Source organism: Solanum lycopersicum, chromosome 4, assembly GCF_036512215.1.
Source record: "Solanum lycopersicum chromosome 4, SLM_r2.1".
Lineage (NCBI taxonomy): Eukaryota > Viridiplantae > Streptophyta > Magnoliopsida > Solanales > Solanaceae > Solanum > Solanum lycopersicum.
The window spans coordinates 43,826,088-43,854,025 of NC_090803.1; the positions used below are offsets into that span (position 1 = coordinate 43,826,088).

General features: G+C 35.0%; 1 protein-coding gene across 2 annotated transcripts; it reads right to left on the reverse strand.

Moving 5' to 3' along the window:
* Positions 1 to 13: 13 nt before the first annotated feature.
* On the reverse strand, positions 14 to 27,831 carry LOC101254785 (two-component response regulator-like PRR37). 2 transcript variants are annotated; one of them, XM_069297134.1, is made up of 9 exons: positions 27,440 to 27,831; positions 25,950 to 26,444; positions 6,425 to 6,586; positions 6,181 to 6,314; positions 5,799 to 5,960; positions 3,151 to 3,334; positions 2,591 to 3,023; positions 1,706 to 2,510; positions 14 to 388 (listed from the first exon to the last, which is right to left on the reverse strand). In XM_069297134.1, the coding sequence occupies exons 2-9, from the start codon at positions 26,305 to 26,307 to the stop codon at positions 281 to 283; spliced, it is 2,346 nt and encodes a 781-aa protein (XP_069153235.1). In that variant the 5' UTR covers positions 26,308 to 26,444; positions 27,440 to 27,831; the 3' UTR covers positions 14 to 280. The 2 variants fall into 2 exon arrangements, with proteins under 2 accessions (XP_069153235.1, XP_004237533.1); XM_004237485.5 differs by having other exon boundaries at positions 1,706 to 2,504; positions 2,585 to 3,023.
* Between the last annotated feature and the right edge of the window lie 107 nt (positions 27,832 to 27,938).

Genomic DNA, 27,938 nt, shown 5'->3' on the forward strand with positions numbered 1-27,938 from the left:
CACACACCAGAAAAAGCACAACATACTGAAGAATTTTATTAGGGTATTCCCAACATCTAGAAGTGCAAAATAAGTATCTTCAAACTGACTATATAACAAAGACGTCTTCATAGGACTCCCCAATTAATAACATCTCCAATAAGTAATTATTACTAGACACCAATGCTTCAACTAAATAAATTTAGCTGTTTTACCGAACTGCTTCCTCCCTACCTAGGCGATCAAAGTTAAAGCTTCTTGAACTCATTTGACATCAACCATCCAATTCAAACGGTAGGGGTCAGGAATTTGTATTGTTGCTTTTACTTTTGTCTGCATCTTGACGCACAAATTGCCCTCGCATGCGTGGCCTTTGTTCTGCAAGTCTCTTTCTACTCTGGTACCGGACCTAAAATACATGGGAAGAAAATTCAGACAAGTTTTGCTTCTCTGCCAACAATTGACTGTTCCATAGCTTTAAACCCAACAAAAGCTAAATTTTGTGAATTAAAATTTGAACCGCAAAGAACTTTAAATCTTGCTGATGAGATGTAGCAGACAAAGTTGCATCATTGACTTCATGTGCAAGTTATTGTATGCAAAACTATACTATAGTAAAAATGAAAAACAAAAAGACAAGGGATTGGTATGCTGAACGGCTTAAAAAGAAGGTTCAAGTGGTATTTCAACAAACTACAGAATTATGGTGCAGCAGAAAAGCGTCGTAAATGTCTCAGTCTCTATGTTGTTATTAAGCATAAGAGGGATTTAACTAGTCAATGTGAGCACATAATGTGTACTTGAAAGTTCAAGACAGTTAAAATATCAAATTTCAAATTCAACAACTAAAACAACCTAAAAAAGTTCAAAGTTCAAATTTCAAATTCATCCTAAACATAAACTAAAATTACTGGAGTAGCTAAAGTAAATTTCAACACTCCTCCCTTGCTTTCGTTACTACAATTTAAAAAATTCTCCTCAAATTTTAATTTGGTAATTGTTGCTCACTGTTTTTGAAATTGGAAAGAAATTTCATCTCTCTCTCTCTTTTTTTTCTGTTGGGTTTCTGCCTAAAAACCACCCTCGAAAATTTTGTAGTTTGGAAGCTCTTTTGAAAGTGTTTTTGTTCTGGACAATGATAGGATTTGGTAGAAGTTGTTTGCAAGGATCTTTCTTCCATCACAACAACCCATAAAACAAGGTGTCAAAATATGGTTTCATTCTCACCGACCAAATTTGATAGTTTTCATTGGTGAAAGTTTGTGGGGGCATTGAAAGAGAGACTACTTACCATAGTTGAAAATTGCTTTAAAAATTGATATTAGTTATAAATTGGTTGAAAATAGCCTTGCGTGATGGGTTAAAATAGGTTGAAAGTAGCCTTGGCAGGTTGAAAATGTTTCTCTAGAAGAACTCACAGATCCCGTAAGATCAATGAGGCTCTTAATACCACTGTAGGTTTTTTCTTAAAAGATAGTGCAGCAAAAAAGAGTTGAAAAATGTCTCTCAAATTTTTCATTAAGCATAAGAAGGCTTTAAATAGCCAATTTGATCAAATAATATGCAGAAAAGCTGCAATTCAAAAGAGCTAAAATAACTCAACAACTAACACAACCTAATAAAAAGTCCAATTTCAAATCCATCCTAAACCTAAGCAACTTATTATTGTAAAATCTACTGCAGCAACTAAAATAAATTTCAACAATATTGCAACCATAACAATTACCTTCTTCTCAAAGCATCTCTCCTTCCTCTTTTGCCGGAATTTAATCAGAGCAGCCTCTCGTTGAGCCGAGTGATCACCACTTCTAGTTGCACTTCCACTCCCACTTCCAATTTCACATTTTTCACCAGTTTCATTTTCAGCAACCAAATTGGTTCCTTCAGCAACTACAGCAGTGCTGCTCCCATTTTGGCCACTGCTTCCATTTTGCCCATTGCTTCCATTGTTACTTCCTGATGCACTTCCATAATTAGCAGCATTTCCTTCAACAGGAGTACCTACCATGTCAGATGTTCCACAATCGGGAGCAGTTTCAACAGCATTTCGCAAAGACGAAGCATCAGCATTAAGCAGCTGTTGTCGCTGCTGCAAGCTAAGCACATGGTGGTGATGGTGATGGTAGTGATGATGGTGGTGCTGAACTTGGAACTTCTGGTGCATTGCTCTTGCTTGGCCCACGGCTGCCTTTGCAGTATCTTGTGTTCCTGGAACCATTGCTTGAAGAGAAGAAGTATGTCCATGTTGCACTGGTTGAAATGCAGAACAGGAATGGGCATTGACTGCAGGTTTGTTTATTGGTTTGTCAATTAATGTGTCTGGTTTGATGAAGAAATTATTTGTCGACGAGCCCATGTCATTGTTGTTACTACTTCCATTTGAGCGCTGATTAGGGGTACTGCTCGACTTGGATTGCAAGTTGTGAATTGATTCTGCTTTTGCAACTTCTGAACTATTATTAACTGGTGAACAGCTGCCCACGTTTCCAGTTGGAGCCTGATTAGCAGTTGAAGCAGCATTATACCTGCATGTGATGACAATCAATTAGCAACTGAAGCTTCTTTGGTCAGGTTGTTGAGTTTTAGTGACAGATGAATCACATGCCTAGAGAACGCTGACAGATCTGAATGCCTGAGTATATTTCGCTCTTGCACACCAGTCCCATTCTCTCCAACATCTCGAAGTTGCTTCAAACTAAGTTCAAGTGAAGGCATGTCTTTACTGTCATAGGTGGCAATTTCTTTGATGTTTGTGATCTTGGAAGGATCATTTGGAACTTCATTGGCAGTACTTTCTACTTGAGGCGTACATGTGTTGGTTATGTCACCCATATAACCAACATCCTTGTCCTTCAGGTCATCTTCCCGTGTTTCCTTGTTCAGCTTTAGGTTTCTACCCATATTCTCATTATCTTTAGGATCTAACTCCAAATGTTTGTCCTTCATAGAAGCTGCTAAACCATCCATAACTTTACCTGATAGGCCTTCGAGCTCTGGAACATTAGCAACGCCCATGTTCAAATCTTTAACCGTTCTAACATTTCCTGAGATGTAAACCACATCATAAAAATATAACAGATTATATAATAACACAATAACAAAAGTAAACAGAATAAAAAGAAATTGATCTAAGATGTTTTGTTATCCATGGGGCGTGGAAGAGCCACCTACCCAGTTCATCCTTCTCATTGAGACATCTTCTTGTGGCATTTGCAGGCACCCAGGTAGCACTAAGTGCTTCTGGTCTTGAATGGATAACCTGGGCACAAGTGCTATCAGGGGGATCTGCCAATTCATTCCATGGTGACATGGGTTGGGGGCTGTCGACTTCAATGGCCCTTTTAGACCACGAACTCTGCCAAAAAAGAAATAAGAAGATGATTTATAATGGAAGAATCTTACTGCAAGCCCTTATCTGCCTACCTAGCGTAAGAATCAAGACACTAACTAATCCACAGACATGAGCTACCTATGCAATATGTATTAGTTTGTTTATGGTATGTGTGTAAATATGAATAAAGAACTAAATACGAGTGGGCTAAAACGTGTTGAGTGACTGAATGGTTCAGGATCCATGCTGGAAGTTCACTCGAGGCAAGATAAGTGTCCTTTTTGTCCAAACAATGGGTCATGATAACCAACCCACCCGAGTCAACATAATTATATATAGAGAGAGAGATACACACCCACAAAACCAAATTAAAAGTTTATTTTGTTTATAAAGAGTGCACATGAACACTTGAGAGACAAAAATATTCCTGACTAATCAAGTAGATATTATTTCTATTTTTTAGAGTGTTGTCTTATGAATCAATTGGGTTATATTAGGTGCCCAAATTGATCAAAACTTTTGAGGCAATTCTACCTGTCCCAAATTGAACCATCCATGAATATGTTCCTAATTCAACCTGCATGACTTTGGAGATAGTTTTAGCCTTTCATGGTCAAGTTTTAAATGAAGAGAGGGGATGGGAGTCTAAGAAAATCCAGAGCAAGAATAATGGTAGTGCAATTACTCAAACTAGATGGGAGGTAACTGTCAGATATCCTACAGGTTCACACAAGCAAAAGGGAATCTCCGAGATCACGAACCGGCTTGATTTAAATTATATTGTACGACTCTAGCAACTTTTTTCTGCTTTAATCAATTTTATTAATCACAATCACTATTGGTCTGAGCTATTACCTCAATACAACTAATTATTTTGATGAACAATTATGATCACTATTGTATAGAATCAGAGACAGTTAACATAATACAAAACAATCATGTCAGAGATTTCAGTAACTATGTCAGCATAATTGGCTGACCATATCATTCGACAAATCTATTTAACTACAATGTATTAGGGCATATCCCAAGGAAAAAAAGAATTAGGGGAATCATATGTGTATATAGTTTTTAACTAGTACATGGTTCTAATGGTTTGGCAATACACTTTTTGATCCACTAAACACAACCCATGCTATCTCATTACAATAGGAGCTTTTTGGTCTTTCACCTAAATTCCCCAATTTCCCTCCACATGATTCCCAGATGCCCACCATCTTCTCTGGTCTAACCCGTTGTTCTCTACCACTTCCAAATCTTAAGTTCTGTACTTCCCACCATTTCTGTCTGGTTAACAGATAGATTAAGGAACATAATTACAAAACAACACGAAGAATAGATCCATACTTATTTTCTCTTTTCCAGAGATTAAAAAACTAAAATTACCCAAACACAGAATAACTTCTAAGTAAAGGGCAGCCCGGTGCAATAAAGCTCCCCGCGATGTGTGGAATCCGGGGAAGGCCCAGATAGCAAGGATTTATTGTATGCAACCTTACCCATTGCATTTCTGCAGAAGACTGTTTCCATAGCTGGAACCCATGAACTCCTGGTCACATGGCAATAACTTTACCCATTAAGCCAAGGTTCTCTCCTTCACAGAGTAACTTCTAAGTAACCTATATTAACTCAACTTGAAAGCATTTTTAAGTGTTGACTGGCATAAGCTCATTCCAAACCTAAAATTGACTGGGTTATTCCAACTAGTGTCCGTTTATTGCTAACCTGGGTAAATAAGTCTAAGTAACCTGAGATTGTTGACCTAAAACTATCTAATCTTGATTGTTGTCTGGCTAAGTTGCTCATGAGTCATGATGGGAGAGAAAGAAGTTTCAGGGCTTCTAGATAAAGTCGGAAAGTGACCTGCTGGATAATAACAGGAGAGTTGGATTACAACTTGTTCTCTTCTCCATCTTTTGTACTTCAGAACAAAATGACAACTTTTACCTAATAATTTATCAAATGGATAGAGAATTAAAAGGGTTAGTAATCTGTCACAGTCGTTAACTGATAGATTAAAAGAACTTCAACATATGGATGTTTGTGGGTACAAGAGAAAATTCAATTTTGGAAAGCTCTGAATGGAGAAGGGGTGAAGTAGTGTGGCAATAAGAGGAACAAATTACTGCAAAAAACATGGTGGGCAGGATTGTGCAGAAGCAATAACTACCAAGGAGCTGGATAGTTGGAGCCACTACTTGTCTAATACAATAGATATATGTATTGATCATGCCTTCATAATAACCAGAAATTTGTGAAAACTACCAAACTTCAACAAACATTCTGACACCTAAAAATATTATCTTGCGTTTACTTGGATTATTCAAGTCCATCAACTTCAGATACTAACTAGAAAGAAGAAGAAACTGTGGTATCCCCTCCATGTGAATAAAGAGGGAATGTACAGGCACATTCTGGAAAGTTGCTACAACATAAGAGACCACTAATAGAAAAGCCATGCCAAACTATAGCCATGAAGACAGAATACCTGAGTGCCACTTCCATTGTCACTTCCGTCCCTGTCGTCCAGATCAAAGCTTCCATTCTCAGCTTCATCATTGCTATCAGTGTTGTTTCCCGACATTTCAACACTTTTAGATTTCGTCGACTTTTGAGTTTGTATACCACTTTCACTTCCACTTCCGCTTGACTGAGGAAAGGATGAGAAATCAAAGCAAAATGGGTCTCACTTAATATGCGATTCGTTCTAATGTCTTTCTAAGACAACATAGAGAACAGAGCTATAAAAGAATGACACATTAAAATTCTATCAAATATGGTGCTTCCAGACCAAAAATTATACTGTCCGAGGTTTAAGAGGGCATTCCCAAAACTTCCAGTTACAAATAAAGATGACTGCATAAACTTACACTATGGCATTTCCTCCAAACATGCTGCCACAGATTTTTAAGCTCATTCTTTCGAATAGGCTTCACTAAAAAGTCAACTGCGCCCTTTGACAAACACTTAAAGACTATACCCATAGAGTCATTAGCAGACATCACTGCACACAAAACTCATCAGGTGGAGCAGTTAAAAGTATCATATCTTCAAGATTTTAAGCAAAACTCCAAATATGAATAAGCAAAAAAATTACGTAGGAAAGATGCTTACTAATCACTGGGACATTCTTGAGAGTTTTGTGGTTCATAATCTTTGACAAAAGACCAACACCAGACAAAAATGGCATGGCCACCTCCGTCAGAACAAGATCAACATGGTTAGTTAGATCTTCTAAAATCCTCCATGCTTCAAGGGCATATCCCACAGCTATAACTGCCAATATTCCAAAGTAATACATTCGATAAGAAAATAAAAAAGACAGGATGGATCAAAAGATTCAAAAATCTGCAAGTTTTGGTTAGTCTCAAACAATTGAGTTTCAAAAAACCTCAAGAGATATCCACGTTCCCTCGAAAAGAAATACCGTCTCAGAACAAGATTTTTTCCCTGTTATTAGTACATATCCTCTTATGCATATTTACCTGCTTCAGTTCATAAGCAAGCCCCAACTTACCCAGCAAGTAAAGAAAAAAGCTAGTAATGGAAGCAAATGATTTGGGGCACCCTTTTACAGAATAAGTAATAACATGCACTAAAGAAGCATAATGTTTTCTTAGGCTTCTTAACAGTAGAGCAGCAAATATTTGTAATGAAGTAAAGAGCTGCAAGTATATATAAATTAGTTGTAGGTTGTAGTATGAAATTACTCCATCCAGATCCTTTGACTAGCGGGAGTTGGAGGACAAGTACTGTAATTACCACGATAGAAATTAGCTTCCACTGAGGAAAGAAAACCTTCACATTATGATGCATACTACAATTACTACTATGTCTTAATCTGAAACAAGTTGGGTTTGGATATATGAATGTGAATAACTGCGTTTATCCTAGTGATCCACAAACGACGAAAGTCTTTCTTTTTCCTATCCCTATCCCGATGAGCCGAAACTAAAGCTCTTATTTTCTGTTGAATAATAGTTCTAGTAAGCCTTGAATTAGCCCCTCAAAAGCTTGATGCAAATAAACGAATTTTTGTTATAAGTCTGTGAGCTATATATCCTCGTTTAATTCTGGTCATTGAACAAATGAAACTTTGACGAATAACTAATTGATTGCCTTTCTTTCAGTTATTTTTTCCCCCTTCCTAGTCTATTAAATAACAAAACGGTTTTTTCCAAAAAGAGCTACTTCCGGCTATACTCTAGTTGGACAGTCTTAGTTCAGTTTAAGAAGTCAAGGAGGCACGAAGAGCTATCAAAGAGTCTTTCTATTTGACTGTCCAGAATCAAGTGGGAGATTCAATTGAAAAAGGCTCTTACTATAGATAGGGTGTTAGCTCTGTTCTTTTAAATAAGGATGTTTAGGTTTGACTAATAAGATAGAAAGGGGCAATCCAAAACCCACTCAGCTGAGTTCGGCTTTCGTTGTTACCTACTTTAGGGCTTATGTAAAATATAAAGAAGAACCCTTTTAGGGCCTTTTTGTTTAAGCGCTGCTCGTCTCATACATTATGTTGTTCCATTTAAGCTAATCTCATAGTAATATTATTTACAATAGAAATATTAGAAGTTCACTATATTTTTCATTGGCACATAATCATTTATACAGACCCGATAGTTACTACCTTCAAAGTGGGATCACGATTTTTCCGTTGTTGTAATCAAATGTCATCAGACATCTAATTAATTGAATATTAGATGGTAATATTTTAATTACCCGAACATAGAATTACACGTTCAGAAGCAGTAATGCATTTTGGACTGCATTGAATCAAATTCTGATAATATATCTAATTTAATAATAGTATTTTTAAATTACATAAAGGGTGAGTAGATAAAAAGTTCAGCAGCCTTATTTAATGCTCCACACTCACTTTTTTCCTAAATAGTGTGCAGTCTATTTTTATCATTATAAATTAATTGCCTACATCAATACTTTAAGGGGTCGTTTGGTAGGCCGCATTAGAAAAAATAATCCATGTATTAGGCAAGGTATTATTTAGTACTATGTTTGGTAGGAATTTGGGCCTATGTATAACTAATCAACATGGATTAGTTATACTCCTACATGGTATTATAGGATGTATTACTAATACCTTCCATTTGGAGGTATTAGTAATGCATAGGATATAATACCATGGGATAAGTCTATGTGAAGACAAAAATATCCCTCAAATCATTTTAATTATTTTGTTTCTTTTTCTTGATTTTATGATTTATATTTGTACTAGTAAATTTATTTAAATAAATAAGCTTACAAATTATTTAGAGAGTTGTTTGTCACTAAATAAATCCAACACAAATTTGAAATGTGAGTATATTACGCTATATATATATATGTTTTCTAATTATTTCTATTTCTTCGGAAAAAAATTATTTGTATTTTGAAGAATTTAAAACATACATACATGTTAAATCTACAACTTGCAATTTTTATGTGAAAATGTAGATGGTTCGTTTTATTTTACCATTTCGACCGTCTTTTCAATTTTCAAAAGAGACTGTTTATCTTTTTAGAATTGAAAAATGACATTTTGTAAGTGATTAATTTATTAAGATGACAATTATTTATCATCAAATAATTCAAGTGAAAAAATAGCAAACATGATAACAAAATTGTTCCTCTTATAGCTAGTTAGAAAGCCATAAAGAAATAATTTTGTCCGGTACTTATCTACCTTGACCCAGTTTCCTAATAATTCAAGGGTATAATTCGAAAGAAGCTTTTTATAGAGTTTTAATCCAAACACAAGATGAGGTGGAAAATAATGAACCAAACACTTGATAAAAATAAACCCTGCATTACTAATCTCTAGATTACTAATCCTGTGTTATTAATTTTGTACCAAACGACCCCAAGGCTCCAAATTTTACTCCTCCCTAAACATGTGCAGTTTATTTTCACTATTGTAAATTAAATACCTGCATTTTAAATTCCTTACTAACAGCAATGTGAATAACCTTAGTTTTACTGATTATTTCTACTTTCCATCTTCCCATGTATTAACTTTTCCCCACAAAGTTTTCACATTCTTCCTGCTCTATATAAATGTCCACAATACGATGACGAAATCGGGTTGTCCTATTAGTCTTCTCTCTGTCTCAAATACACTGTTGCCCAGTATGTATATCACTGTAATTGTAGTTACTTTTGTTTTCTACTCTTTATCATGATCATTATGTGTCAATTTAGCTACCAAGTTTTCTCAGGTAGAACATTGAAAATGAAGTTTAGTGTTCTGGGAAGCGAGAAGTGATAAAAAGCAACAAGAGCTCGCTTCACCAAAGCACACACTTTTTTAAATAAAGTGGTATGTAGTATAAAAAATAAAATGTACTAAATATGCATAGATAAATAATCAAGAACTCAATACAGGTAACATATTAAGAAAATCTTTCAATTCTTAGATTAAAAAGTAAATAATAGATACTAGAAATAGATATTGAATAAGAAAATACAACTTACTAGAAGCAAAACCAGAACACTGACTCAGTCACAGAACAGCAAAAACACAAACGAAAAAAAATATAGAGCAGAACAGAAAAAAAGAGAAAAACAAAACATACACAGTAACATTACAAACAGAGGAATTTAAATCAGAAGATATAAAAAGAAGAGTAAACAGAAAATTGAAAAGAAAAATAAACCTACTTACCTTGTGGAGCAAAGAACGGAAAGAGAAAAAGAACTATGTAAATTTACAGAGAATCCAGCAGCAGTCGATAAAGGAGGGACGCTTAAAGAAAACCTAGTTAGCGCTTATCTCTTAAAAGCGAGCTTATTTCTCGCTTTAATAAAAAGCACGCTTGTCGTTTCTGGGACTGAAGCACACGCTTTTTCACATTATTTAGGATTTTGTTCTTGTATGACAACTATGTTTAATATTTGGTCATTCATCTTTTGAAGGGTATATATTAGATAAGGAAAAAACTGCTCTTCATCAAAAAATATAGACAGGGAAAAACTGCTTCTACATTACAAATAAACTTTGTGTTAGCATCTAACTCCTAGAACCTACAGGAATATAAAGGCGAGTGAAGAAGATCTAAGAAGCCAGTGCTTACCTATTAGCACACGAAAGAAACATGCAATAGAACGGGTGATTGAAATGTTAGTCATTCAACAAGGCTTAACAAACGAATACAAATTACAACGATGAGGGTACTTGTTGGCAACTAATATTCATTAATGAAGAGGTCGCACTATTTTAATCGTGTATAAGATATCTGAATTATTTGCATTACGTACTGCATTCCTATCTATATCACCCCTACTTCACTTTTCTTACATTGCCTTAATCATTTAAAATTGCTTTATGCAACTATATTTGTATTCAGTTTTATTTTTGCTTATTCTCTAGAGTTTCTCCACAGTTCAAGCTTTTGATTGATACCTTGCCTGCATCAACAAATAGCATGCACTATGGGATCTCATAGTGCCATTTAAGTAGGCATAGGCATAGAGCTGAGTCGACTCAGGGCTCGGCTCGGTTAAAGTTCAATCAAAGGTCAGGCCTCGGTTGACTCGCTCTGGTCATGCAGTTAATGATTACTTTAAAACTAAAAGTTATCCACTAGTCTTAATTAAGTTAGTAAAATGTCTATTTAATAATTATTATCATAATTTATAATTACTTCTTTAATTAATTTGATGCAATTATTTTTTTTATATTGTTAGGAAAAATGTCTTAAAACACTTGAACTATATCCAAATTTGCTATAACACACTTACGTTGCAGGATCCTATGATCCCCTAATATTTTTTAAGTAGAATTAAGACACCCTTAAGTACTTACATGGCATAAATGACCAAACAAAAATTAAATGATCAAATCATGTTTTACACAAATTTTTGTCCTTTCTTTTACTTTCAATGACTGGCCTCTTCCATTTTTGTATTTTCTTTTCTTTTTGTTAGTTTTCTATCTTAAGCATGTGATTCTATTATTTTTCTGCAACTCTTAACTTCTATTCGTCATTCTCTTCGTCAAATTTTATTTTTTGTAATGTGATTTCACTTAAAAGTAATCCGTTTTAACTATCTATTTCAGCTTCTTTGTTTTGTGAAGGAAAGATAGGAGGACTATTATATGTTGATTTTATACACTAAATCTTTCAAATTTACGTTGATTCTACAAATTATTAATTGATAGTAATTGAAGGAAGATAGTTGCTTTAGTTTTCCTTCAAATATTGAAAGAATTTTTTTTTGTGGTGGAACTAAAATGAGAATTCTTAGAAATATAACATTGTGTTTTTCTTGAATTTGTTGTCGCATAATTTTTTTTTTTAACCTGAGAGTTCTATTCAATGTTTAGTATTAAATTAAGGTCATTTGATTTGAGTTTTAATTTAGACTAACATTTTATATAATTAAATTAAGTTAAATACAATTACCAATTAAACTAGCAATGGTTATATTTTTCAAACGAATTCATCATAAATTTAATTTTCTAATGAAGTAGCACTACACAACTAAAACTTAAAAAGACAGCTCGGCTCGATACGGTAAAGACTTAGTTGAGCTCAACTTGATTAGGCTCAGCTCCTCATTGATCCTAATGTTAATCCAAGGTGTAATCACACATTTGTATCTCTTGAACAAACAGCGGCTCCATATATATATTTAATATGAATTTTGTTCTTTCACAACACCGACCAAATGACTTCCATTGGTACTCTATATGTTATATCTAAGTCAATAAACACTATATGTACATATTATTCCTTTAGCGCTATATCTCCATCAATTTCTTAGCAAGAATACAACCTCCATTGTAGATCCACCATGCACAAATCCAACCTAACTTTTTGTTACTCTTGTATTGTCCCTAAAGCTACGCTTGTTACCACTCTTTCCTAAAGCTTCATATTATGTCAAAAGTATCTTTTTCAAGGAGAACATTAGGTACAAAGTAACCATTGAATTATTTTTGACTCAAACAAAAACATTCTATACAAGGAGATGAAACCCTTGAAGACTCTAGCATTGCTATGGCTAAATGCATTGTATTGCAATAGAAGTGCCAATATCACAATACATTTTTGCTTATGTACGTCTTAAGACAATTGCTTGATGAATGATGAACTTTCAAACAATGTTGATAAAGGTGATCACCTCGTCATCAATGGCGAGAGGCAAGGCAGCCCTTCATCGCCTTTTAGCTTTGTGCAAGACAATCTTCAAAAGGTGACATCTTGGCAACAAAGGCAAGAGGCTAGAAAGCCATCGCCTTCTGTATTTTCTTTTTTTAAAAAAGCGACCAATTTAGGGTTTTAAAAGTTAGAAGGTAAATGCGAGAGGCGAGAAAGGCATGGCCTTCTGTATTTTTTTTAAAAAAAAATGACCAATTTAGGGTTTTAAAATTTAGAAGGTAATTTTAGGATTTTCGACTAGACTCCTTGGGAACAACCAAACTTTTTTGGCCACTGCAAAGTCCAACCAATACGTATTTCTTCTTTTTTTTCTTCTACTATTTCTTTTTCCTTCTTTTTTTATGTCACTTCTAACTCAATTTTTTCGCACTATTTTGACTTTTGTTCTGTTTTTTTCTCATGTATTTCAATTTTTGAATTGAAAATATTTGCTAATATGTTATTGCTTGAGATTTTTATTATTTATATATGCAATTAAATATTTTAATTTTTTGGTACTAATTGGGTTGCACCTCAAAAAGGCAAGCACCTCACAGCTCGCCTAGCCATGTGGCGAGGTAGACCCTTGATGCCTTTTATAGCCTTTTGCGTCCAAAACACTACTTATTAAGAACAAGGTAATTCCAGAGAAGTATCATCAATTCTATTCATCTCATCAAGCATATGAATAATGTTTAACCAATTGTGGAGGATGCAAGAAGCTCAACAAAGTCGCCTTCTAGTCTAAAGACAATTATTACTAATACTAAGTGGGCAATTGGATATTATAATAAAAAAAATATACTTTATTTGAATTTTTTTTGAAATGAATTGGATTGAAAGACACTCATGCTATCCCAAGAAAGTTAATTTCAAGTACACTTCACACATCATATTGGTGCAGCATAGATGAAGTGGAGGTTTTCATCCAGAGTCTCCTATGTGATAAAAAGATACCACAAAACTACAAGGTAAGTTGTATAAAGTGGTGGTTAGACCGACTTCGTTGTATGGGGTAGACTGTTGGCCGGCCAAAAACTCCCATGTTCAAAAAATGCATGTTGTGAAAATGAGGATGTTGAGGTTGATCTGTGGGGATACAAGGAGCAATAAGATTAGGAATGAGGGTATTTAAATATAAAGTAGGAGCGACCTCTGCCGCGAACAAGATGAGGAAAGCAAGATTACAATTGGTTTGAACATGTGAAGGGATGTGTAGATGCCCTAATAAGGAGGTGTAAGAGGTTGGTTATAGAGGGTGCAAGAAGAGGTAGAAGTAGAGTGAAAGAAGTATTAGGAAGGAGGTGTGATAGGTTGGTTATTGTAGGTACATGAGGAAGAGGTAGACCTTAGAAGTATTGGGGAGGGGGTGATTAAACAGGACATGTCTCAACTTAAGGTTACTGAGGATATGATTGTAGATAGGAGGGTGTAGAGGACGCAAATTGACGTTGAAGGTTTGTAACGAGTGGGTTTGTCTTGTTGTTTAGGTGTATTGTAGTAGTTGTAATATTGTAGTTCCTGCTTTCAAAATCTATCAGAGTCTATTGTGTATTGTATTTTGATTGTCTCACTATTTGATGTTTTGTTCCTTCCTGTTCAGATTCATGGTTTCCTTTGTTAGTTGCTATGACTTTCCTCAGTGTTTTCTTACTCTTTGTACTTGGGTTTGCTACAGTTGAGCCGAGGATCTTTTGAAAACAGTCTCTCTACCTCCAAGAGGTATTGGTAAGACCTCGTGGAGATACACTCTACCTTCCCATATAAGAGTGTACAAGACAAATCGTAAAGTCAAATCAAACGAACGAACGAAGTTAAACAAAAAAAATCTTATTTGTGATTTGGTTTGGTTTGGTGTTTAGAAAAAACTATGAGTTGGGCGTTTTAACCATTCAGCCATGGATGCGAAGCGAGTGAAATAGGTTTTGGTATTCTTTCTCGAGCTTTTATTTCTTCCGTTAAAGGAGATTCGAGAAAAAATGGAATAGGAAGACGTGTATCCAGAACGAACAGGATACAAGTTGAGAAGGGGGAGTTAGCCGCAGGCGCCAGCACCGACATAAATTGCCCACCCCGCTCCTGATCAAAAAGAGCGTGCAAGACTTCGAAGGGACATTCACACTTTGATTCGTGAGCAACTTCACGAGAACATTGTGAAAGGGGGAAATGGAGGCTGTCCGTGCACTTTCCGGAAATGACAGAAATATAGTCCAGTGCTGCGTACCACTCATCATTTGGTTTGGTATTAAAAGAAAAAAAGTTAAGCCAAACCCAAACCACAACGACATACATACATACATATATATATATATATATATATATAGAAAGAAAAAAAGTTAAGCCAAACCCAAACCACAACGACATACATACATACATATATATATATGTGTGTGTGTGTGTGTGTGTGTGTGTGATTTTATTTTATTTCATAGATAAAAAATATTAATTATGATCTACTTTGTTAATATATTTTTAATTAGTTTATAGTTTTCAATGTTTAGATATATTATTTCAAATTTGGGCTTATAAACATTTGTAAATATTTTATTTCGTATTCAGATTGAAAGTTACGAATTTAACAATTTAGCTTGTAAATATTTTGTTTTATATCGTTTGACTATAGCCTTTGATCTTAATAATTTGATATAATGAAAATATATTTCAATGAAAGCATTTTATACACATGTGAAATTAACGGTCTTTTTTGAAGATCTCTATTCATTTATAACGTTTTTACAAGTTAAGCCTATCACAAAGGTAAGTGAAAATATATTTGAAATATGTTTTGTGTTTGTCTATATGTGTATATGTTTCTATTTTGGGTAGATTAGCTTTGTCATAACTTCCTTGAATGTCTTCTTAGCTTTGATCATTCGCCAAGATTATAAATTTTGAATGGGGCTTTATTAGGTGGTATTTTGAGTTGATTTAATCTAGTGAATCAAACCTGTTAATAACCTTATGGTACAAGATATGAATTGCAGTATTTATTGAGGCAATTCTAACTTTGCATGGTATTTTAAACTAAAGCTAGTGTGCATAGTACTTGTCTCTACCCTTCTCATTTTATTTAGCACATGAAAGCTTAGTGAGACATGAGTGTGCCGAAGTTGAAATGGTAAATTTATGAAATGTTGTGACCGTCTAGTGGCTTTACTGAATTGAAGTAGGGTAAAGTCGATAAAATAAGGCATACGAGAATAAATTACAAGAGTATAAAAGCTTAAATGTGGTTTTAGGTGATTCTCATATGCTCGATCAATCATAATACTTCTTTGTGACCAAGTATACATATCACACAAGCAAAATAGAGAAAGACAAGATTTAGTCACTAAAGGTTAAAAACACATAGGAGTAGAAGTTGTCTTCAATCTTTTTATCTTTTCACCGCCTCCCCTATATGTTTCCTTTGTTTTTGTTTTATTCCTTTACCGGTAGGTTAGGGATTCATTCTCAAATGGGTTTTTATGTTGTTTGAAGAATACATGCAATGAGGTTGAGTTCGGTATAGCAAAAGAAGAGAAAATAGAGTTGGATTTAATATCAACACTCGAGTGAAAAGGCTAATCTTGATCTAGGTCCAAGTCTTAGCAACTTGTAGTTTACTTTACGGTACGAGAACACAAATACTCGTGAGGATATTAAAGTGGTTGGCATTTCGCAATCATGCTTATTTATGAACGTGTTTTATATTGGTGTACAATGAGTCAAAGATCACAGGGGTGAAATTAGTGTATAAATTTTAGGCAAAATGATATTTTGTAAGGTATGCTTAACAATCAAAAAAATTAAAGGGAAAAAGGACAAGTAGACCCCCGAACTACCGTAAATAGTATGTAAATACCCTTCGTCATACTTTTGGGACATTGATGTCCCTGCCATCCAAAAACTAGAACAAATATACTCTTTATACTAACAGACATACACGTGTCATAATCTTATCCACCGATCCGACATTTATCAACAAATAAGATTGTGCTACGTGTCCCTACTTAGTCTTTTGTTAGAGTAGAGGGCATATGTGCTCTAATTTTTGGATAGCAGGGGCACCCATGTCCCAAAAATATGAAGGAGGGTATACGCATACCATTTACGATAGTTCGAGAGCATATTTATCCTTTTTCCCAAAATTAAATGGTCTACTAGAGGTGTTCCATTGAGATGGTGTAGTTCTCTGCTCAAGGACGAGAAAACATTCAAGATAAGGGACTTCTGATGACCGAAAATGCTACATGTGTTTCATGCAATCTATCCTTGATGAGGACGATACTTGTCTAGGCCAATATTTAGGACCAATCGCAAATTAAATTGTTCTTGTTTATGTGCTCGGTAAAGTTGGTATGACGGAAATGATTGTCAACTATTAATCTTGACATTTCAAGTTAGACAATAGACAAAGGGGAAACCCAATTATTTTAATCGAGGAAACATAGCAAGTTCATATAACCCAATTATTTTAATCGAGGAAACATAGCAAGTTCATATAACCCAATTATTTTGATAGAGGAAGCATAGCAAGTTCATATAAAAGAGGTGGAAATCATATAATTACCAATAAAAAGTACTCATCTTTCTCCTTTTTTTAACTACCCCTCTTCCCATTTTAGATTGTTCATTTGACTATACAAAATTTAAGAAAGACTCACTTTTGAAACCTGTGGTCTATGAGGAGTCATATAATTTTTTATGATTATAAATAATCTATTTAAAGGTAAATGAGAAGCTTAAAGTTAATTTATTTCAAAACATATAAGGTGTTATTCTTTTTGAGACTAATTAAGGAAAGAGTCACATAAATAGAGGAAAGAATAACTAGGAGTCATTCAGGCATTTAACTTTGCAATACTTATAATGAAGTGTCTCCAAGAGATATATTAAAAAGGGGGTTCAGTAGGAGTAAAGAAAATACTAGCATATGAAGAAAATGATAAATCAAGGTTTCAAAAATTGAACATGCATGAACGTTCAGGGTGGCCCAGTAATTTGAGCTTGGAAATATCATATTGGAGGTCTCAAGTTCAAAACCCCTTGCAAGCGTAAGCAAGGGGTTTGCCTTTTGGATCGAGCTCATCGCACCAAGCTCGGTTTGCAAGCTACTGCATAGGAGCGGGGGTTTTACCTCGTGAACACTTCAAGGGTAGCGACTGCAGGTTTCCTTTGTCATCAAAAGAAATTGAACATGCATGTAGAATATTCCAACAAGAAATTTAGATCAAGAAGACCATGAATTACGTTTTTCAATAAGTTGAAAAGCAATAAAGGCAGTGGTGTTTATAGTCCCTTACCAAGAAGCAATTGTTTAAGAGAACAAGCAACTTCAAAGGAGTGAATACAAAAATTTTGAAATACCCCCTTCCAATTCAGATATTTAAACAAGTTCAAGTATAATTTTTTGTGTAGTAGAATTAGAACACACTGATATTTGCGGTCAAAGCCTCGAAAATTCTAGTGAATTGGTGGAGGAAAGTGAAGCACAATTTTCTTCTCCCTATATAATTGCTAGTTTGACACTGTTTTTGTATGTTGGACTGGATGTTGCTCACTACCTAACGACTAACATCGATATCACTCCCTTGCTTATTTTCTGCCCCTGGCTCCTTTCGCGTGTTCTTCTTTACCTTTGTTTTCCTTATTTTTCTCTAAATTTGCTTGCTTAGGGACCCCTCATATTATCCAGCTTCTGGGCACCACTGTTCTGACTATAGTGAAACCATCATCTGTGAATAAGTGATGTTTCCCTTTATCAGCCTCTTGTTTTTTATTATCATCCCTGATTATTACATTCTTTATTCTACAGTGACACTGTTCTTGCAATTTGCAATGTGTGATGACTGCAGTCATCACGAGCAGCTTCATATTCCACATTTAGTCACTTCCCATCTTGAGTTCCTTCCCACCTTTTTTTGAATTTGGTAACTTTATATTATATCCCAAAACAATACATAGGTTGTATTGACACCTTATATACAAATGTACTCACAATTTCAATTCTATAGGACTAGATTGAGTCTAGGACATTAATAAAAGAGATAGTGTCATTTTGAGTATACTGGTTAAACAAAAAAAAACTAGAAAAACAATTCAGTTAAGCAAATCTAATTGAGCCTAGCTTTTAGGAGATCAATTTCAATCTTGATTTTGACCACATTTCCTCTAAAGTTTGAGTAGGTAGTATGGTCCGATGCTACTGCATTTCCAATTGGTTCCACCAGTCTAGAGATTATATCCCATCTAAAAAAATGCTAAGGTAATTGACTTACCAAAATCCAAACAATGGCTATTGATGTTTTAATCTCATGTTTGAATTAGGGGACCACTTTAGAAAGTTCATAGGAGCATCACCAACATGGATAAATTTTTTGATATAATGTAATTGTATATTTGTAGTCCAAAACATTATTGAAGTCTAAATGGACATTTCTATGATTGAAGTTCTTTCAATTGAAATTAAGCAACAAATATTTTCCTTATAACCTCCGTGCTTGATTGACCCTTGATGAGCTTTCTTACTATAGTTAATCTGCAATCCTTGGCCAGATTAACAAAATAGTGTTCAGCTTAAAGTAAACTGTTGGATTACTAGTCACCAGGGTGTGTCCCATAAGTGATTTTCACAAGTTGGATAGACTATAGCCACTTCATTTATGTTGGAGCCCCACATTGTTTGAGGGCTGGAACATATACTCCTTATATGGTCCTGGTCTATCCTTTCTTCATGAGCTAGATTTTACATCTTCATATGGTATGAGAGTCAAGTTCATCTCATTATTCTTTATGTTGGGCCCCCGTCTTATATAATCCACACTTCAAATGTTCAATCTTGGGCGTGTTGCAGTCAACATCATTTGTGGAAAAGAAATATAGACCCCTTGAATGATCTTGAGTAGTCGTCACTTCTTGAGCTAGCTTTTGGGATTGAGTAAAACTCAATGTCTATTTCTTTAACATGGTATCATAGCCAGAGAGTGTTAGACCATCCAAATTCATTGTTTTTTTGAGATAAGGGTAATTGAACCCATCCCAATTCATCGATTCTGATGTTGGCCCCCCCGTCTTATATTTTCCACACTCTAGATTTCAAGTCTCGAGTGTGTCGAGGGGAGGGGGAATGTTGGAGTCCCTCATAGTTTGTGTGTCGGGGGGAATTGTTCGAGCCCGACATGTTTATGGAATGGGAACATAAACTCCTTATATGATCTTAAACAATCCTCCACTCATGAGTTAACTTTTGGGGTTAAGTTAGGCTTTAAGTCCATAACTCTACACAATTAAGAATGATGTTGATCGCCACAACAAAGAAAGTTTGAAACTCTCGAGGAAGAGGTTTTGTTAATTCCTTCGAGACCACTATAAGACTGGTGTGCGGTGATTGCTTTTGACCTGGTGCTTGCAATTGTTGTTTCTAGGTTATTGATTTGTTAGCACCCAACTAAGAACCTATTTAGATTGACTTACTTAAGTGATTTAAAGCGAAAATAGCTTTTAAGCACTTTTGTAATGTTCGGATAAAACAAAAAGGTGATTTCAAGCACTTGTTTTATGTCAAAGAGACAAAACTAAGCCAGAAGTGCTTAAGTTAGAATTCCTAACTTCTAGCTATCACTTAAAAGCCAAAAGCTATAAGCACATCCAAATAAGCGCTAAACTTGGATTTTGCTTAATTCAGGTTTATTAAAGTTACTTAGAATTTTGAAGGAAATGATTATTGTTGTTGTTATTGGTCTAGTTTCTCTTGTCCATATGCTAAGCATTGTTTGCGAGATTCAATACCTTCTGAGCCTATCGCTCTCAAATTGGTGTTGCTACATCTTGTGATCTTTGGATTTGTGGAGATTCATCATTGCAACAGCCAATTAATTCTTCTAGCGTCAAATTTTTGGTGTCAACCATCATAACTGATGAGTGGAGGTTCTTTAGTAGGTGACAGGATATGACAATAGTTAGCATTTTGTAAGCAATGATGCCTAGAGGAGGAGCTTCTCACTTTAGGAATCAACGAAACACCAATCTATTCTTATTTTTAATTGCGTTCCAAGTTGTATTTCAATTGTTCTATTATTTTAATGAAGTGTCATGCTCAGTTGCTCGGACTTGGGTGCGGGTGTCGAATACAAGTGCGGATCTAGAGGTCAAATCCTTCGTGATCTAATTTTAAAATTTGGGTATATGGATCCATGTATGTAAACCGGTGCGGGGATTGACCATATAATAATCAAAAAGTCTAAAACTGGAGTTATAAAACGTAAATTATGAGATATTATATGGAGAACATGAGGAGAACTCTTGAAGGAGATTAAAGGAAGAGTGAAATAGGAATTTCTATATAATAGGTATTTTATTTTCTTACATTTCATGCTAGCTTTTGTATTGATTACAAAAAATTAAAACTGGCCAGACTTCACCATTGACTTTGGTCAAAGTAACCAAAATTGGATAACCAAATTGGGCACTAATCCCACACACGCGCCCATGTTGTGTCGACATGGGTACGACACCAAAAGTGATGAGTCCAAGCAACTTAGGTTTCATACATCAAGAAGATGCAATTTATACAAAAAAAAAAAAGGTATTGCTAGCTTTGTTACATATGTCTATTCTAGAACAAGCAGCTAAAAAAGTTCCGATGGACGAGGGAAACAAAACTGTAAGTCCAAGTTAGTTTTGTTAAAATGGTAGCTCTAGTGACGAAAGAAAAACAAGTATATGTGCACTGAGCTAAAATATTCAAAACTAGTGTGTTTCTTTCTTTTTGGATGACTGTGGTGTTCACATCTACTTTCACGCACCTTGACTAATTCCATGTAATACATGTCACCTCCACCAACAACCAATACCCATTAACTCTATCCACCAAGGCTAGGACATAGAAATAATCACCTAGTGTTTTTTTGTCTCTGCTAAGTTTTGAACTTGAGACCTGAAGATTCTCAACCATTTCATTGACCACTAACCACACCCATAGGCATTGAAAATAGACTATTTCGATTGTTTATATTCTTTTTCACATCATATGCTTATACTAGATTGTTCCCATGTGGTGAAAATAAACTATTTCGATTGTTTATATTCTTTTTTACATCATATGCTTATACTAGATTCTTCCCATGTGGTACACTACTTACTAATCTAGCTCACATTAGTTTAAAATAAAGAACCATACTCAAACACTAGACTTCTTTTTTTATAACAACAAAAACTTGCATCCGCTACCCTTTTGAGATAGCACAAAAATAGAAGCCTCACTCCTATGCAATAACTTGTAAACTACAAGGAGAGGTAATCCGTACTGGGCAAACTCGATGCTACTAGCTCGACCCTAAAGGCAATACCCCTTGCTTTTATTAGCAAAGGGGCCCAAACATGAGACTTTCAACATGGAAGTTCCAAGCCTGACCATTAGGCCACCTCGAAGGGTAGACTAGGCTTCTTTCTTTTAACGAAAAATTCTTAACTTACATAAAAACCTTAACAATTACCGTGTAATTTGAAAAGAAATGCGGCAATGCTAATAACACGATAGACTTTGTTATTCCCTTAAAGAAGATTGGTACTGTCTTGCTAACTTTCAAAATAATTACGTTGATATTACTTTCAAGGGAATAAATATTCACAAAGCAGGGGTGAGGCGGCTATGTCTCATTCAAGGTCAGGATGGGGAAAAGTTAGTTTTTGGGGCGCGATTGTGAAAGGAATACTTTGAGACTCACAATTTCAAACATTATCAAAATTTCGAGACAAAATGAAATTATAGTCCATCAGGGCCAAAGGGCACAAAATGAAGAGGTTTTGGCAGATTTGAAGAATTGGAGGAACTTTCAAGATTATAAAAACGTAAAATTCTAAAAGCTGACTGAATTTCTTTATGAACAAGGAACACCATAGGATAATTGCAACATATGGAAGTGGAAGTGGGGTACAATGGAGTGTTTTTTGTCAAGTCATATCATGAAAAACTCCTAGTAAGAGAGGAGGTTGCAACAAGAGGGAGATATTGACAACCAAAATTTAGTAAGGATGAAAATTATATACACTGTCTATGTTGCTCGGACTGCTCAAAAATGTAATTGGATATATGTCGGGTTCTTCTTAAGTAGTTCATTTTTAAAGGATCTAACGCAGGTGTCACAACATTTTTTGAAGAGTGTGAGCAACTTAGCACATTAGTTGGTGCTTCCTGTGGACAATCTCCCTTTTCATTGTTAGGGGTCTCAAGGTTATGTGGGAAATATGAGTTGTTTGTAATGTATACAGTGATGCCAATATTCATGGAAGAGTTAATGTTCAATTAAAACTATGAAACGTTGAAAGGAAGACAATGAAATGTTGCTCCACTAGCATTTACGTGGATCGTATGGAGATATAGAAATAGAAGTACTTTAAAAGCATAGAGATGAACTTTCTATAATTGAGGAATAGCTTTACTTATTTATGCTTGAAGCACTCATGAGGTTCATTTGTGTATATAGCAGATTGAGTATCGTTTGTACAAAATTATATATTTTGTAGGTTTTCTACTTTTTGAGACAAAAGGCTTAAATAGTCCTATAATGTTGGGTTTAAACTCAAAGCCATCTTTGTTCTTTCATGTTTAGCACTAAGGGGTTATTTGGTAGAGTGCATAAAAATAATGTTAAATAGAGTGCATTTGTAATGCTTGCATTAGCCATGTATTAGTGATGCTTGCATTAATTATACATAAGAGTATTTTTATGCATTGTTGGTTTGATGCACTAAAAGTAGCATGCATTGCATAAAAAAAATTATTTCTAGAGATTTAATTATTATGGTTGAATAGATGTAAAAGAAATAGGTCTTGAGGGGTAATGGGTCTTATCATTCTAATGCATGCATTAAAACCATCGCATTGTTGATACCTATAAATCCATAGTATTAGCAAGGCACACATTAATACACAATCGAATGTATAACTAATGACAAGGTACTAATTATACATAAGGCTAATATGCATGCATTATTTTTCCTACTACACTCTACCGAACGACCCCCAGAGTTCTTCGTGTTTATACTATTTACACTCTTTTCCTCTCTTAAAATTTTTGTCTTTTTTAACCTTCGGGGTGGCCAAGTGGTTTGAGTTTTGGACTTCCATGTTGGAGTTCTCAAGTTCAAAACCCCTTGCTAGTGAAAGCAAGAGGTTCGTCTTTTGAGTCAAGCTCGTTGCATCGGGCTTGCCTAGTGTAGGTTACCTCACCTATGTAGTTTGCGAGTTATTGCATAAGAGCGGGGGTTTTACCTTGTGTGCACCCAAAAGGGTAGCGGCTGTGGGTTACACTTATCATTAAAAAAATCATTCTTTTTTATGTTATGAGTTTCATCACCTCAGATATCAAGTGCAATAGTACATAATCTTTTGTCCTTGCAACCTCATTTATCTACAAGAAATTGGTCTAGAACTAAGAAACGTAGGAAACATATAATAAATCTTCTAACATTAACTTTATAAAAAGAATCTTTTCAGTCTTCTCTTCATCCAGAAGAAAAATCTAGATATACATATAATCAACTCGAATAAGCCTGACAACATTGTATTTCTATATCTTTTTTATTTTTCGTCTCCTCATATCCTCAAGGGATGCAATCGATTAAAAGATTAATAATAAGATATAGCTCAAACAAAAAAAAAACTTAAAAAGTATTCTTTAATTCATACGAATAGGTAAATGTGAAGTGACTCATGATTAGACAAGCACCAATACTATCAATGAAATTGATTAAGTTTAAGGGCTAAGGGCTACTATAAGCTCCCTCACTATGCCAAATTTACGTATATGGCCTTGCTCCGATCTGATGTGTTAGGCTTGACCTTGTATTCGTTACATCTCCTTTAATTTATTCATTCACATGTACTGCGATTTGGAACTTGTTTTCTATGATATACTTCCAGGGAACTTCATATTATTACCTCTCTTAGGCATTACCTTTGACTATAAAGGAAGCAATTGAAAGCTCGAATTCTTGCAGAATCAGCAAAGCCGTCAAGAACATCTAGAAAATGATCCCTAGTCGGATTTTTTTGGGGTGTTTGGATAGAAAGGAATAGAAGATATTTTGATGGAATTCCAGCTCCCATCTCATTCTCAAGGGTACATGATTGTTACTGCTCTTTAGTTGGACTAATTATGCTCCATGTAGGTTCTTTTGTAGATTTCATAGGCTTTCTAAGCCTGGCTCAATAGCCCTCCTTTGCTTTTTGATTAGCTACCTATGCTTAAAGGCTTATTGTTGTTGGAGCTAACATATTTCTTGTTTAAGTTGCTTGGACTCGGGTGCAGATATCCAATGCAGATGCCAATCCAACGATCAGATTCAGCAAATCTAAATTTTGAGATTAGGAGGTACGGATCACGGTATGGATACAGATGTTGGGGTTCGGCTAAAAATCAAAAATTATAAAATAAAGTTACAAAGGTATTGTAAATTACGAAAGGTCTTCTAGGTCGTCTTTCCCAAGATCCCCAAAAGTTCAAAATACATTTCACATCACCTTGCCACTTGATCATAAAAATCCAAAAGGCTAAGATACCATGTGATGCATGGAGTTGGACCAAAGAGAGAGTTGAGAAATGGAAGAACAGAAAAGATCTTTGTACTGTTTCGTCTGCAATCATAACAATAGGATCCCCTAAACACCACACTGTTTGTTAAACCAAGGTTATGCCTACTGCATCCATGAGATAAATTTTTGGCTGGATTGACAAGGCAATATGGAAGTCTAATAAGACAAGAATCCAAATTTTTTAGAACAATTAAATGCATGAAGATTAATTAGTTGGATTGTTTCATATTTCTCTATGGGAATACGGTCAAAATACCCTCTCTAAAATTGAGCAGACAACTGGATAAGGACTGGGACTGGATACAGACTGGGATAAGTTGCACAAACAGTAAACTTTTCCTGTTGGTCGATTACTTATAGTACGAATCAAATTATTTGGGATCCAATCTGGCTGTGTTTCTTATTTTAATACTAGATATATCAGAATTCTTTTTGCCCTCATAGTAAGGTCAAGTAAATTTTAGAGCAAGTAGTAAAATTTTCCAGTAACTCCATTCAGGAAATACTCCAGCTAGAAGCACCAGGCAAGGAAAACGAAGTATGATTTTTAGTTTCACTGTATGTTTGACAAAAAAGTTAATGTATATTTTCTTCTTTTTCCTGAAACTGGTAAATGTATATCTTTTAGAAATATACACCTTCACATGTCTTTAAAGCCAACAACTTAATAAAACATTGAACTCAAAATTAACAGCTGTAACATCATAGTTCAGCGTGAGAATGGCCTAAAATATGTAAAATCATTAACAGGAAAAAAATAAACTGCCTAAATTCAGGTAGAAAGCTAATATGAAATTGTATATGCATATTTAAGTGTATAAATGACATGTATATGGAACACACACCAAACGCTTGGATGGAAGAAAAACTCACAGTGTTGAGTTACTCACAAAATTATTGATGAAACAAATAAATAACAACAAACCTTCATAACTGCAGTTTCGCAGCAATGCACTGACAACATGACGAGTTGAATCATCATTTTCTACCAGCAGAACCTTGAGGGATCTAAGAGGAAGAAAACGCTCCCACCTAACCAAAGGCCCTGGGGGCTGTTGCTGCTGTGTCTGTAAAACAGCCTGCACTTGTAACAAATCCCTCTGTGTTTCATTCCCACCTTCGACATCCTCATTAATCCTTGACTCATCTTCTTCTGAAAGCCCCTGTCCATCACCAGTAATCCCATCCCTTACACCATTCTGACCATCCTGTATGCTATGACGGTTGAGTTCCACCAACCTTTTAGTTGGGGGACCAATTGAGTCCATCCGAACGCTCCTCATCAACCAGATTCAAAAAGTCCAATAATGAATAAGGCAGCGGATTGAGTTGGCGCACAAACCTCTAATTTAGAAGAAAAATTGCACATACCGTTGTCTTCAAGTACCAACCTTTCAATGAAACGGCTGTTCAACGAGGCCTAAACCAAAATCCATGCACGTCAACATATTAGTTATAAGCAAGTGATAATGAAACATACATGGAAGCTATGTACTCAAATATCCTACCGAAGTGCTTTTCTTACACAAAAATTTGCACGCATCTTAAACTATGAAAAAGCACCCTCTTTCAACAAAATGGAACCCCAACAAAAACCTAGATCGAGAGTGCTCGACCTTATGCAGTATGCACTCAATAACAACCTCCTCTCATCCGGGGGCAGCTGTGTCATACCTACACAGGGTTTACCTCAAACCTAGTATTTCCACACAGATTTATATGTAAGAATCCATAAAATTGAAACAAATAGTAGTTATAAACCCATAATTTTGAAGATATAATAGGTTCATTGCTAAGAACCTTAATGTTGAACACAATAAAACGCAAATCCTAGATCCGCCTATGCTCTGTCATTTACCCACACCCCCACTGTAAACCCCACCATCAGAATAAGAGCAGATTTAATGGATTTAGAGAACTTTCAGCTTGAACTTGAGCCTAATCGAGGATCAAAAAGCTTCGATTTTTGTAAACTTCAATTTTAAAAAATAAGTAACTAAGATCTCATTAAATTTTGAAAGAAATGAATTACATTTGAACTGCTTTAGGCAACCTGAAATGAAAGCAACATAAAGCTCAACTATATTCAAGTCAAACAATCAAGATCTTAAAAACAAAAAGAACTTTTCACGACTACATGTAAAATACTACATCTCATCATCTTAGAAATCCACTAATCCTCAACATACAAATCCACTAAACCTCAACATACAAATCCAAACTTCAATTAATTTTCCATTGTTATTTTTTTAAACAAAAATATAAAAACCTATCCTTACATGCAAAAGATGACAGAAACGAAGCCTTCAGCCCACCAAACACAAAAAGAAAACAAATAAAAATCCACAATATTTCAGAAAATAAGTTCGGGAAATCCTCCCGAATTATGAATCATATCACAAAACCTTTACTTACCTTAAAGAGAACAGACTAGTATGATTTGAAAACAAAAATTTGAAATCGTGAACAAATTGGAAATTTAGTACAGGTATTTTATCCCATTCTTATAAGGTTAGGGTTTGGTGTTTATGGGTATGAAAGGGGTGGGATTTTTGGAGTTTTGTATGTTTTTTACTGGTTGAGAAACGGCGATAGAAAGGAAGAAGAAATTTTAAGAATACTGACTGACGTTTTTTCGTGGGTGACGTGACGGTGCAAGAGGCCAGGCGAGGTGCCACGTAGATGACACGTAGGACAAGATCTGATGACGTGGAGGTGAATCTAAATACGGGCGCTGCATTGTTTAGGGCGGATCTATTTGATTTCTCGGATCCGATATAAAGATACACGTGGCACCCTCTCTGATTAGCTTTATATTTGGCTAAATATATATATATAATATGTATTAACTAATCAATTATTATTTGGTAGATGCCGATAAAGTCGTTGTCAATGAGCTGCTGGACCCTACAGT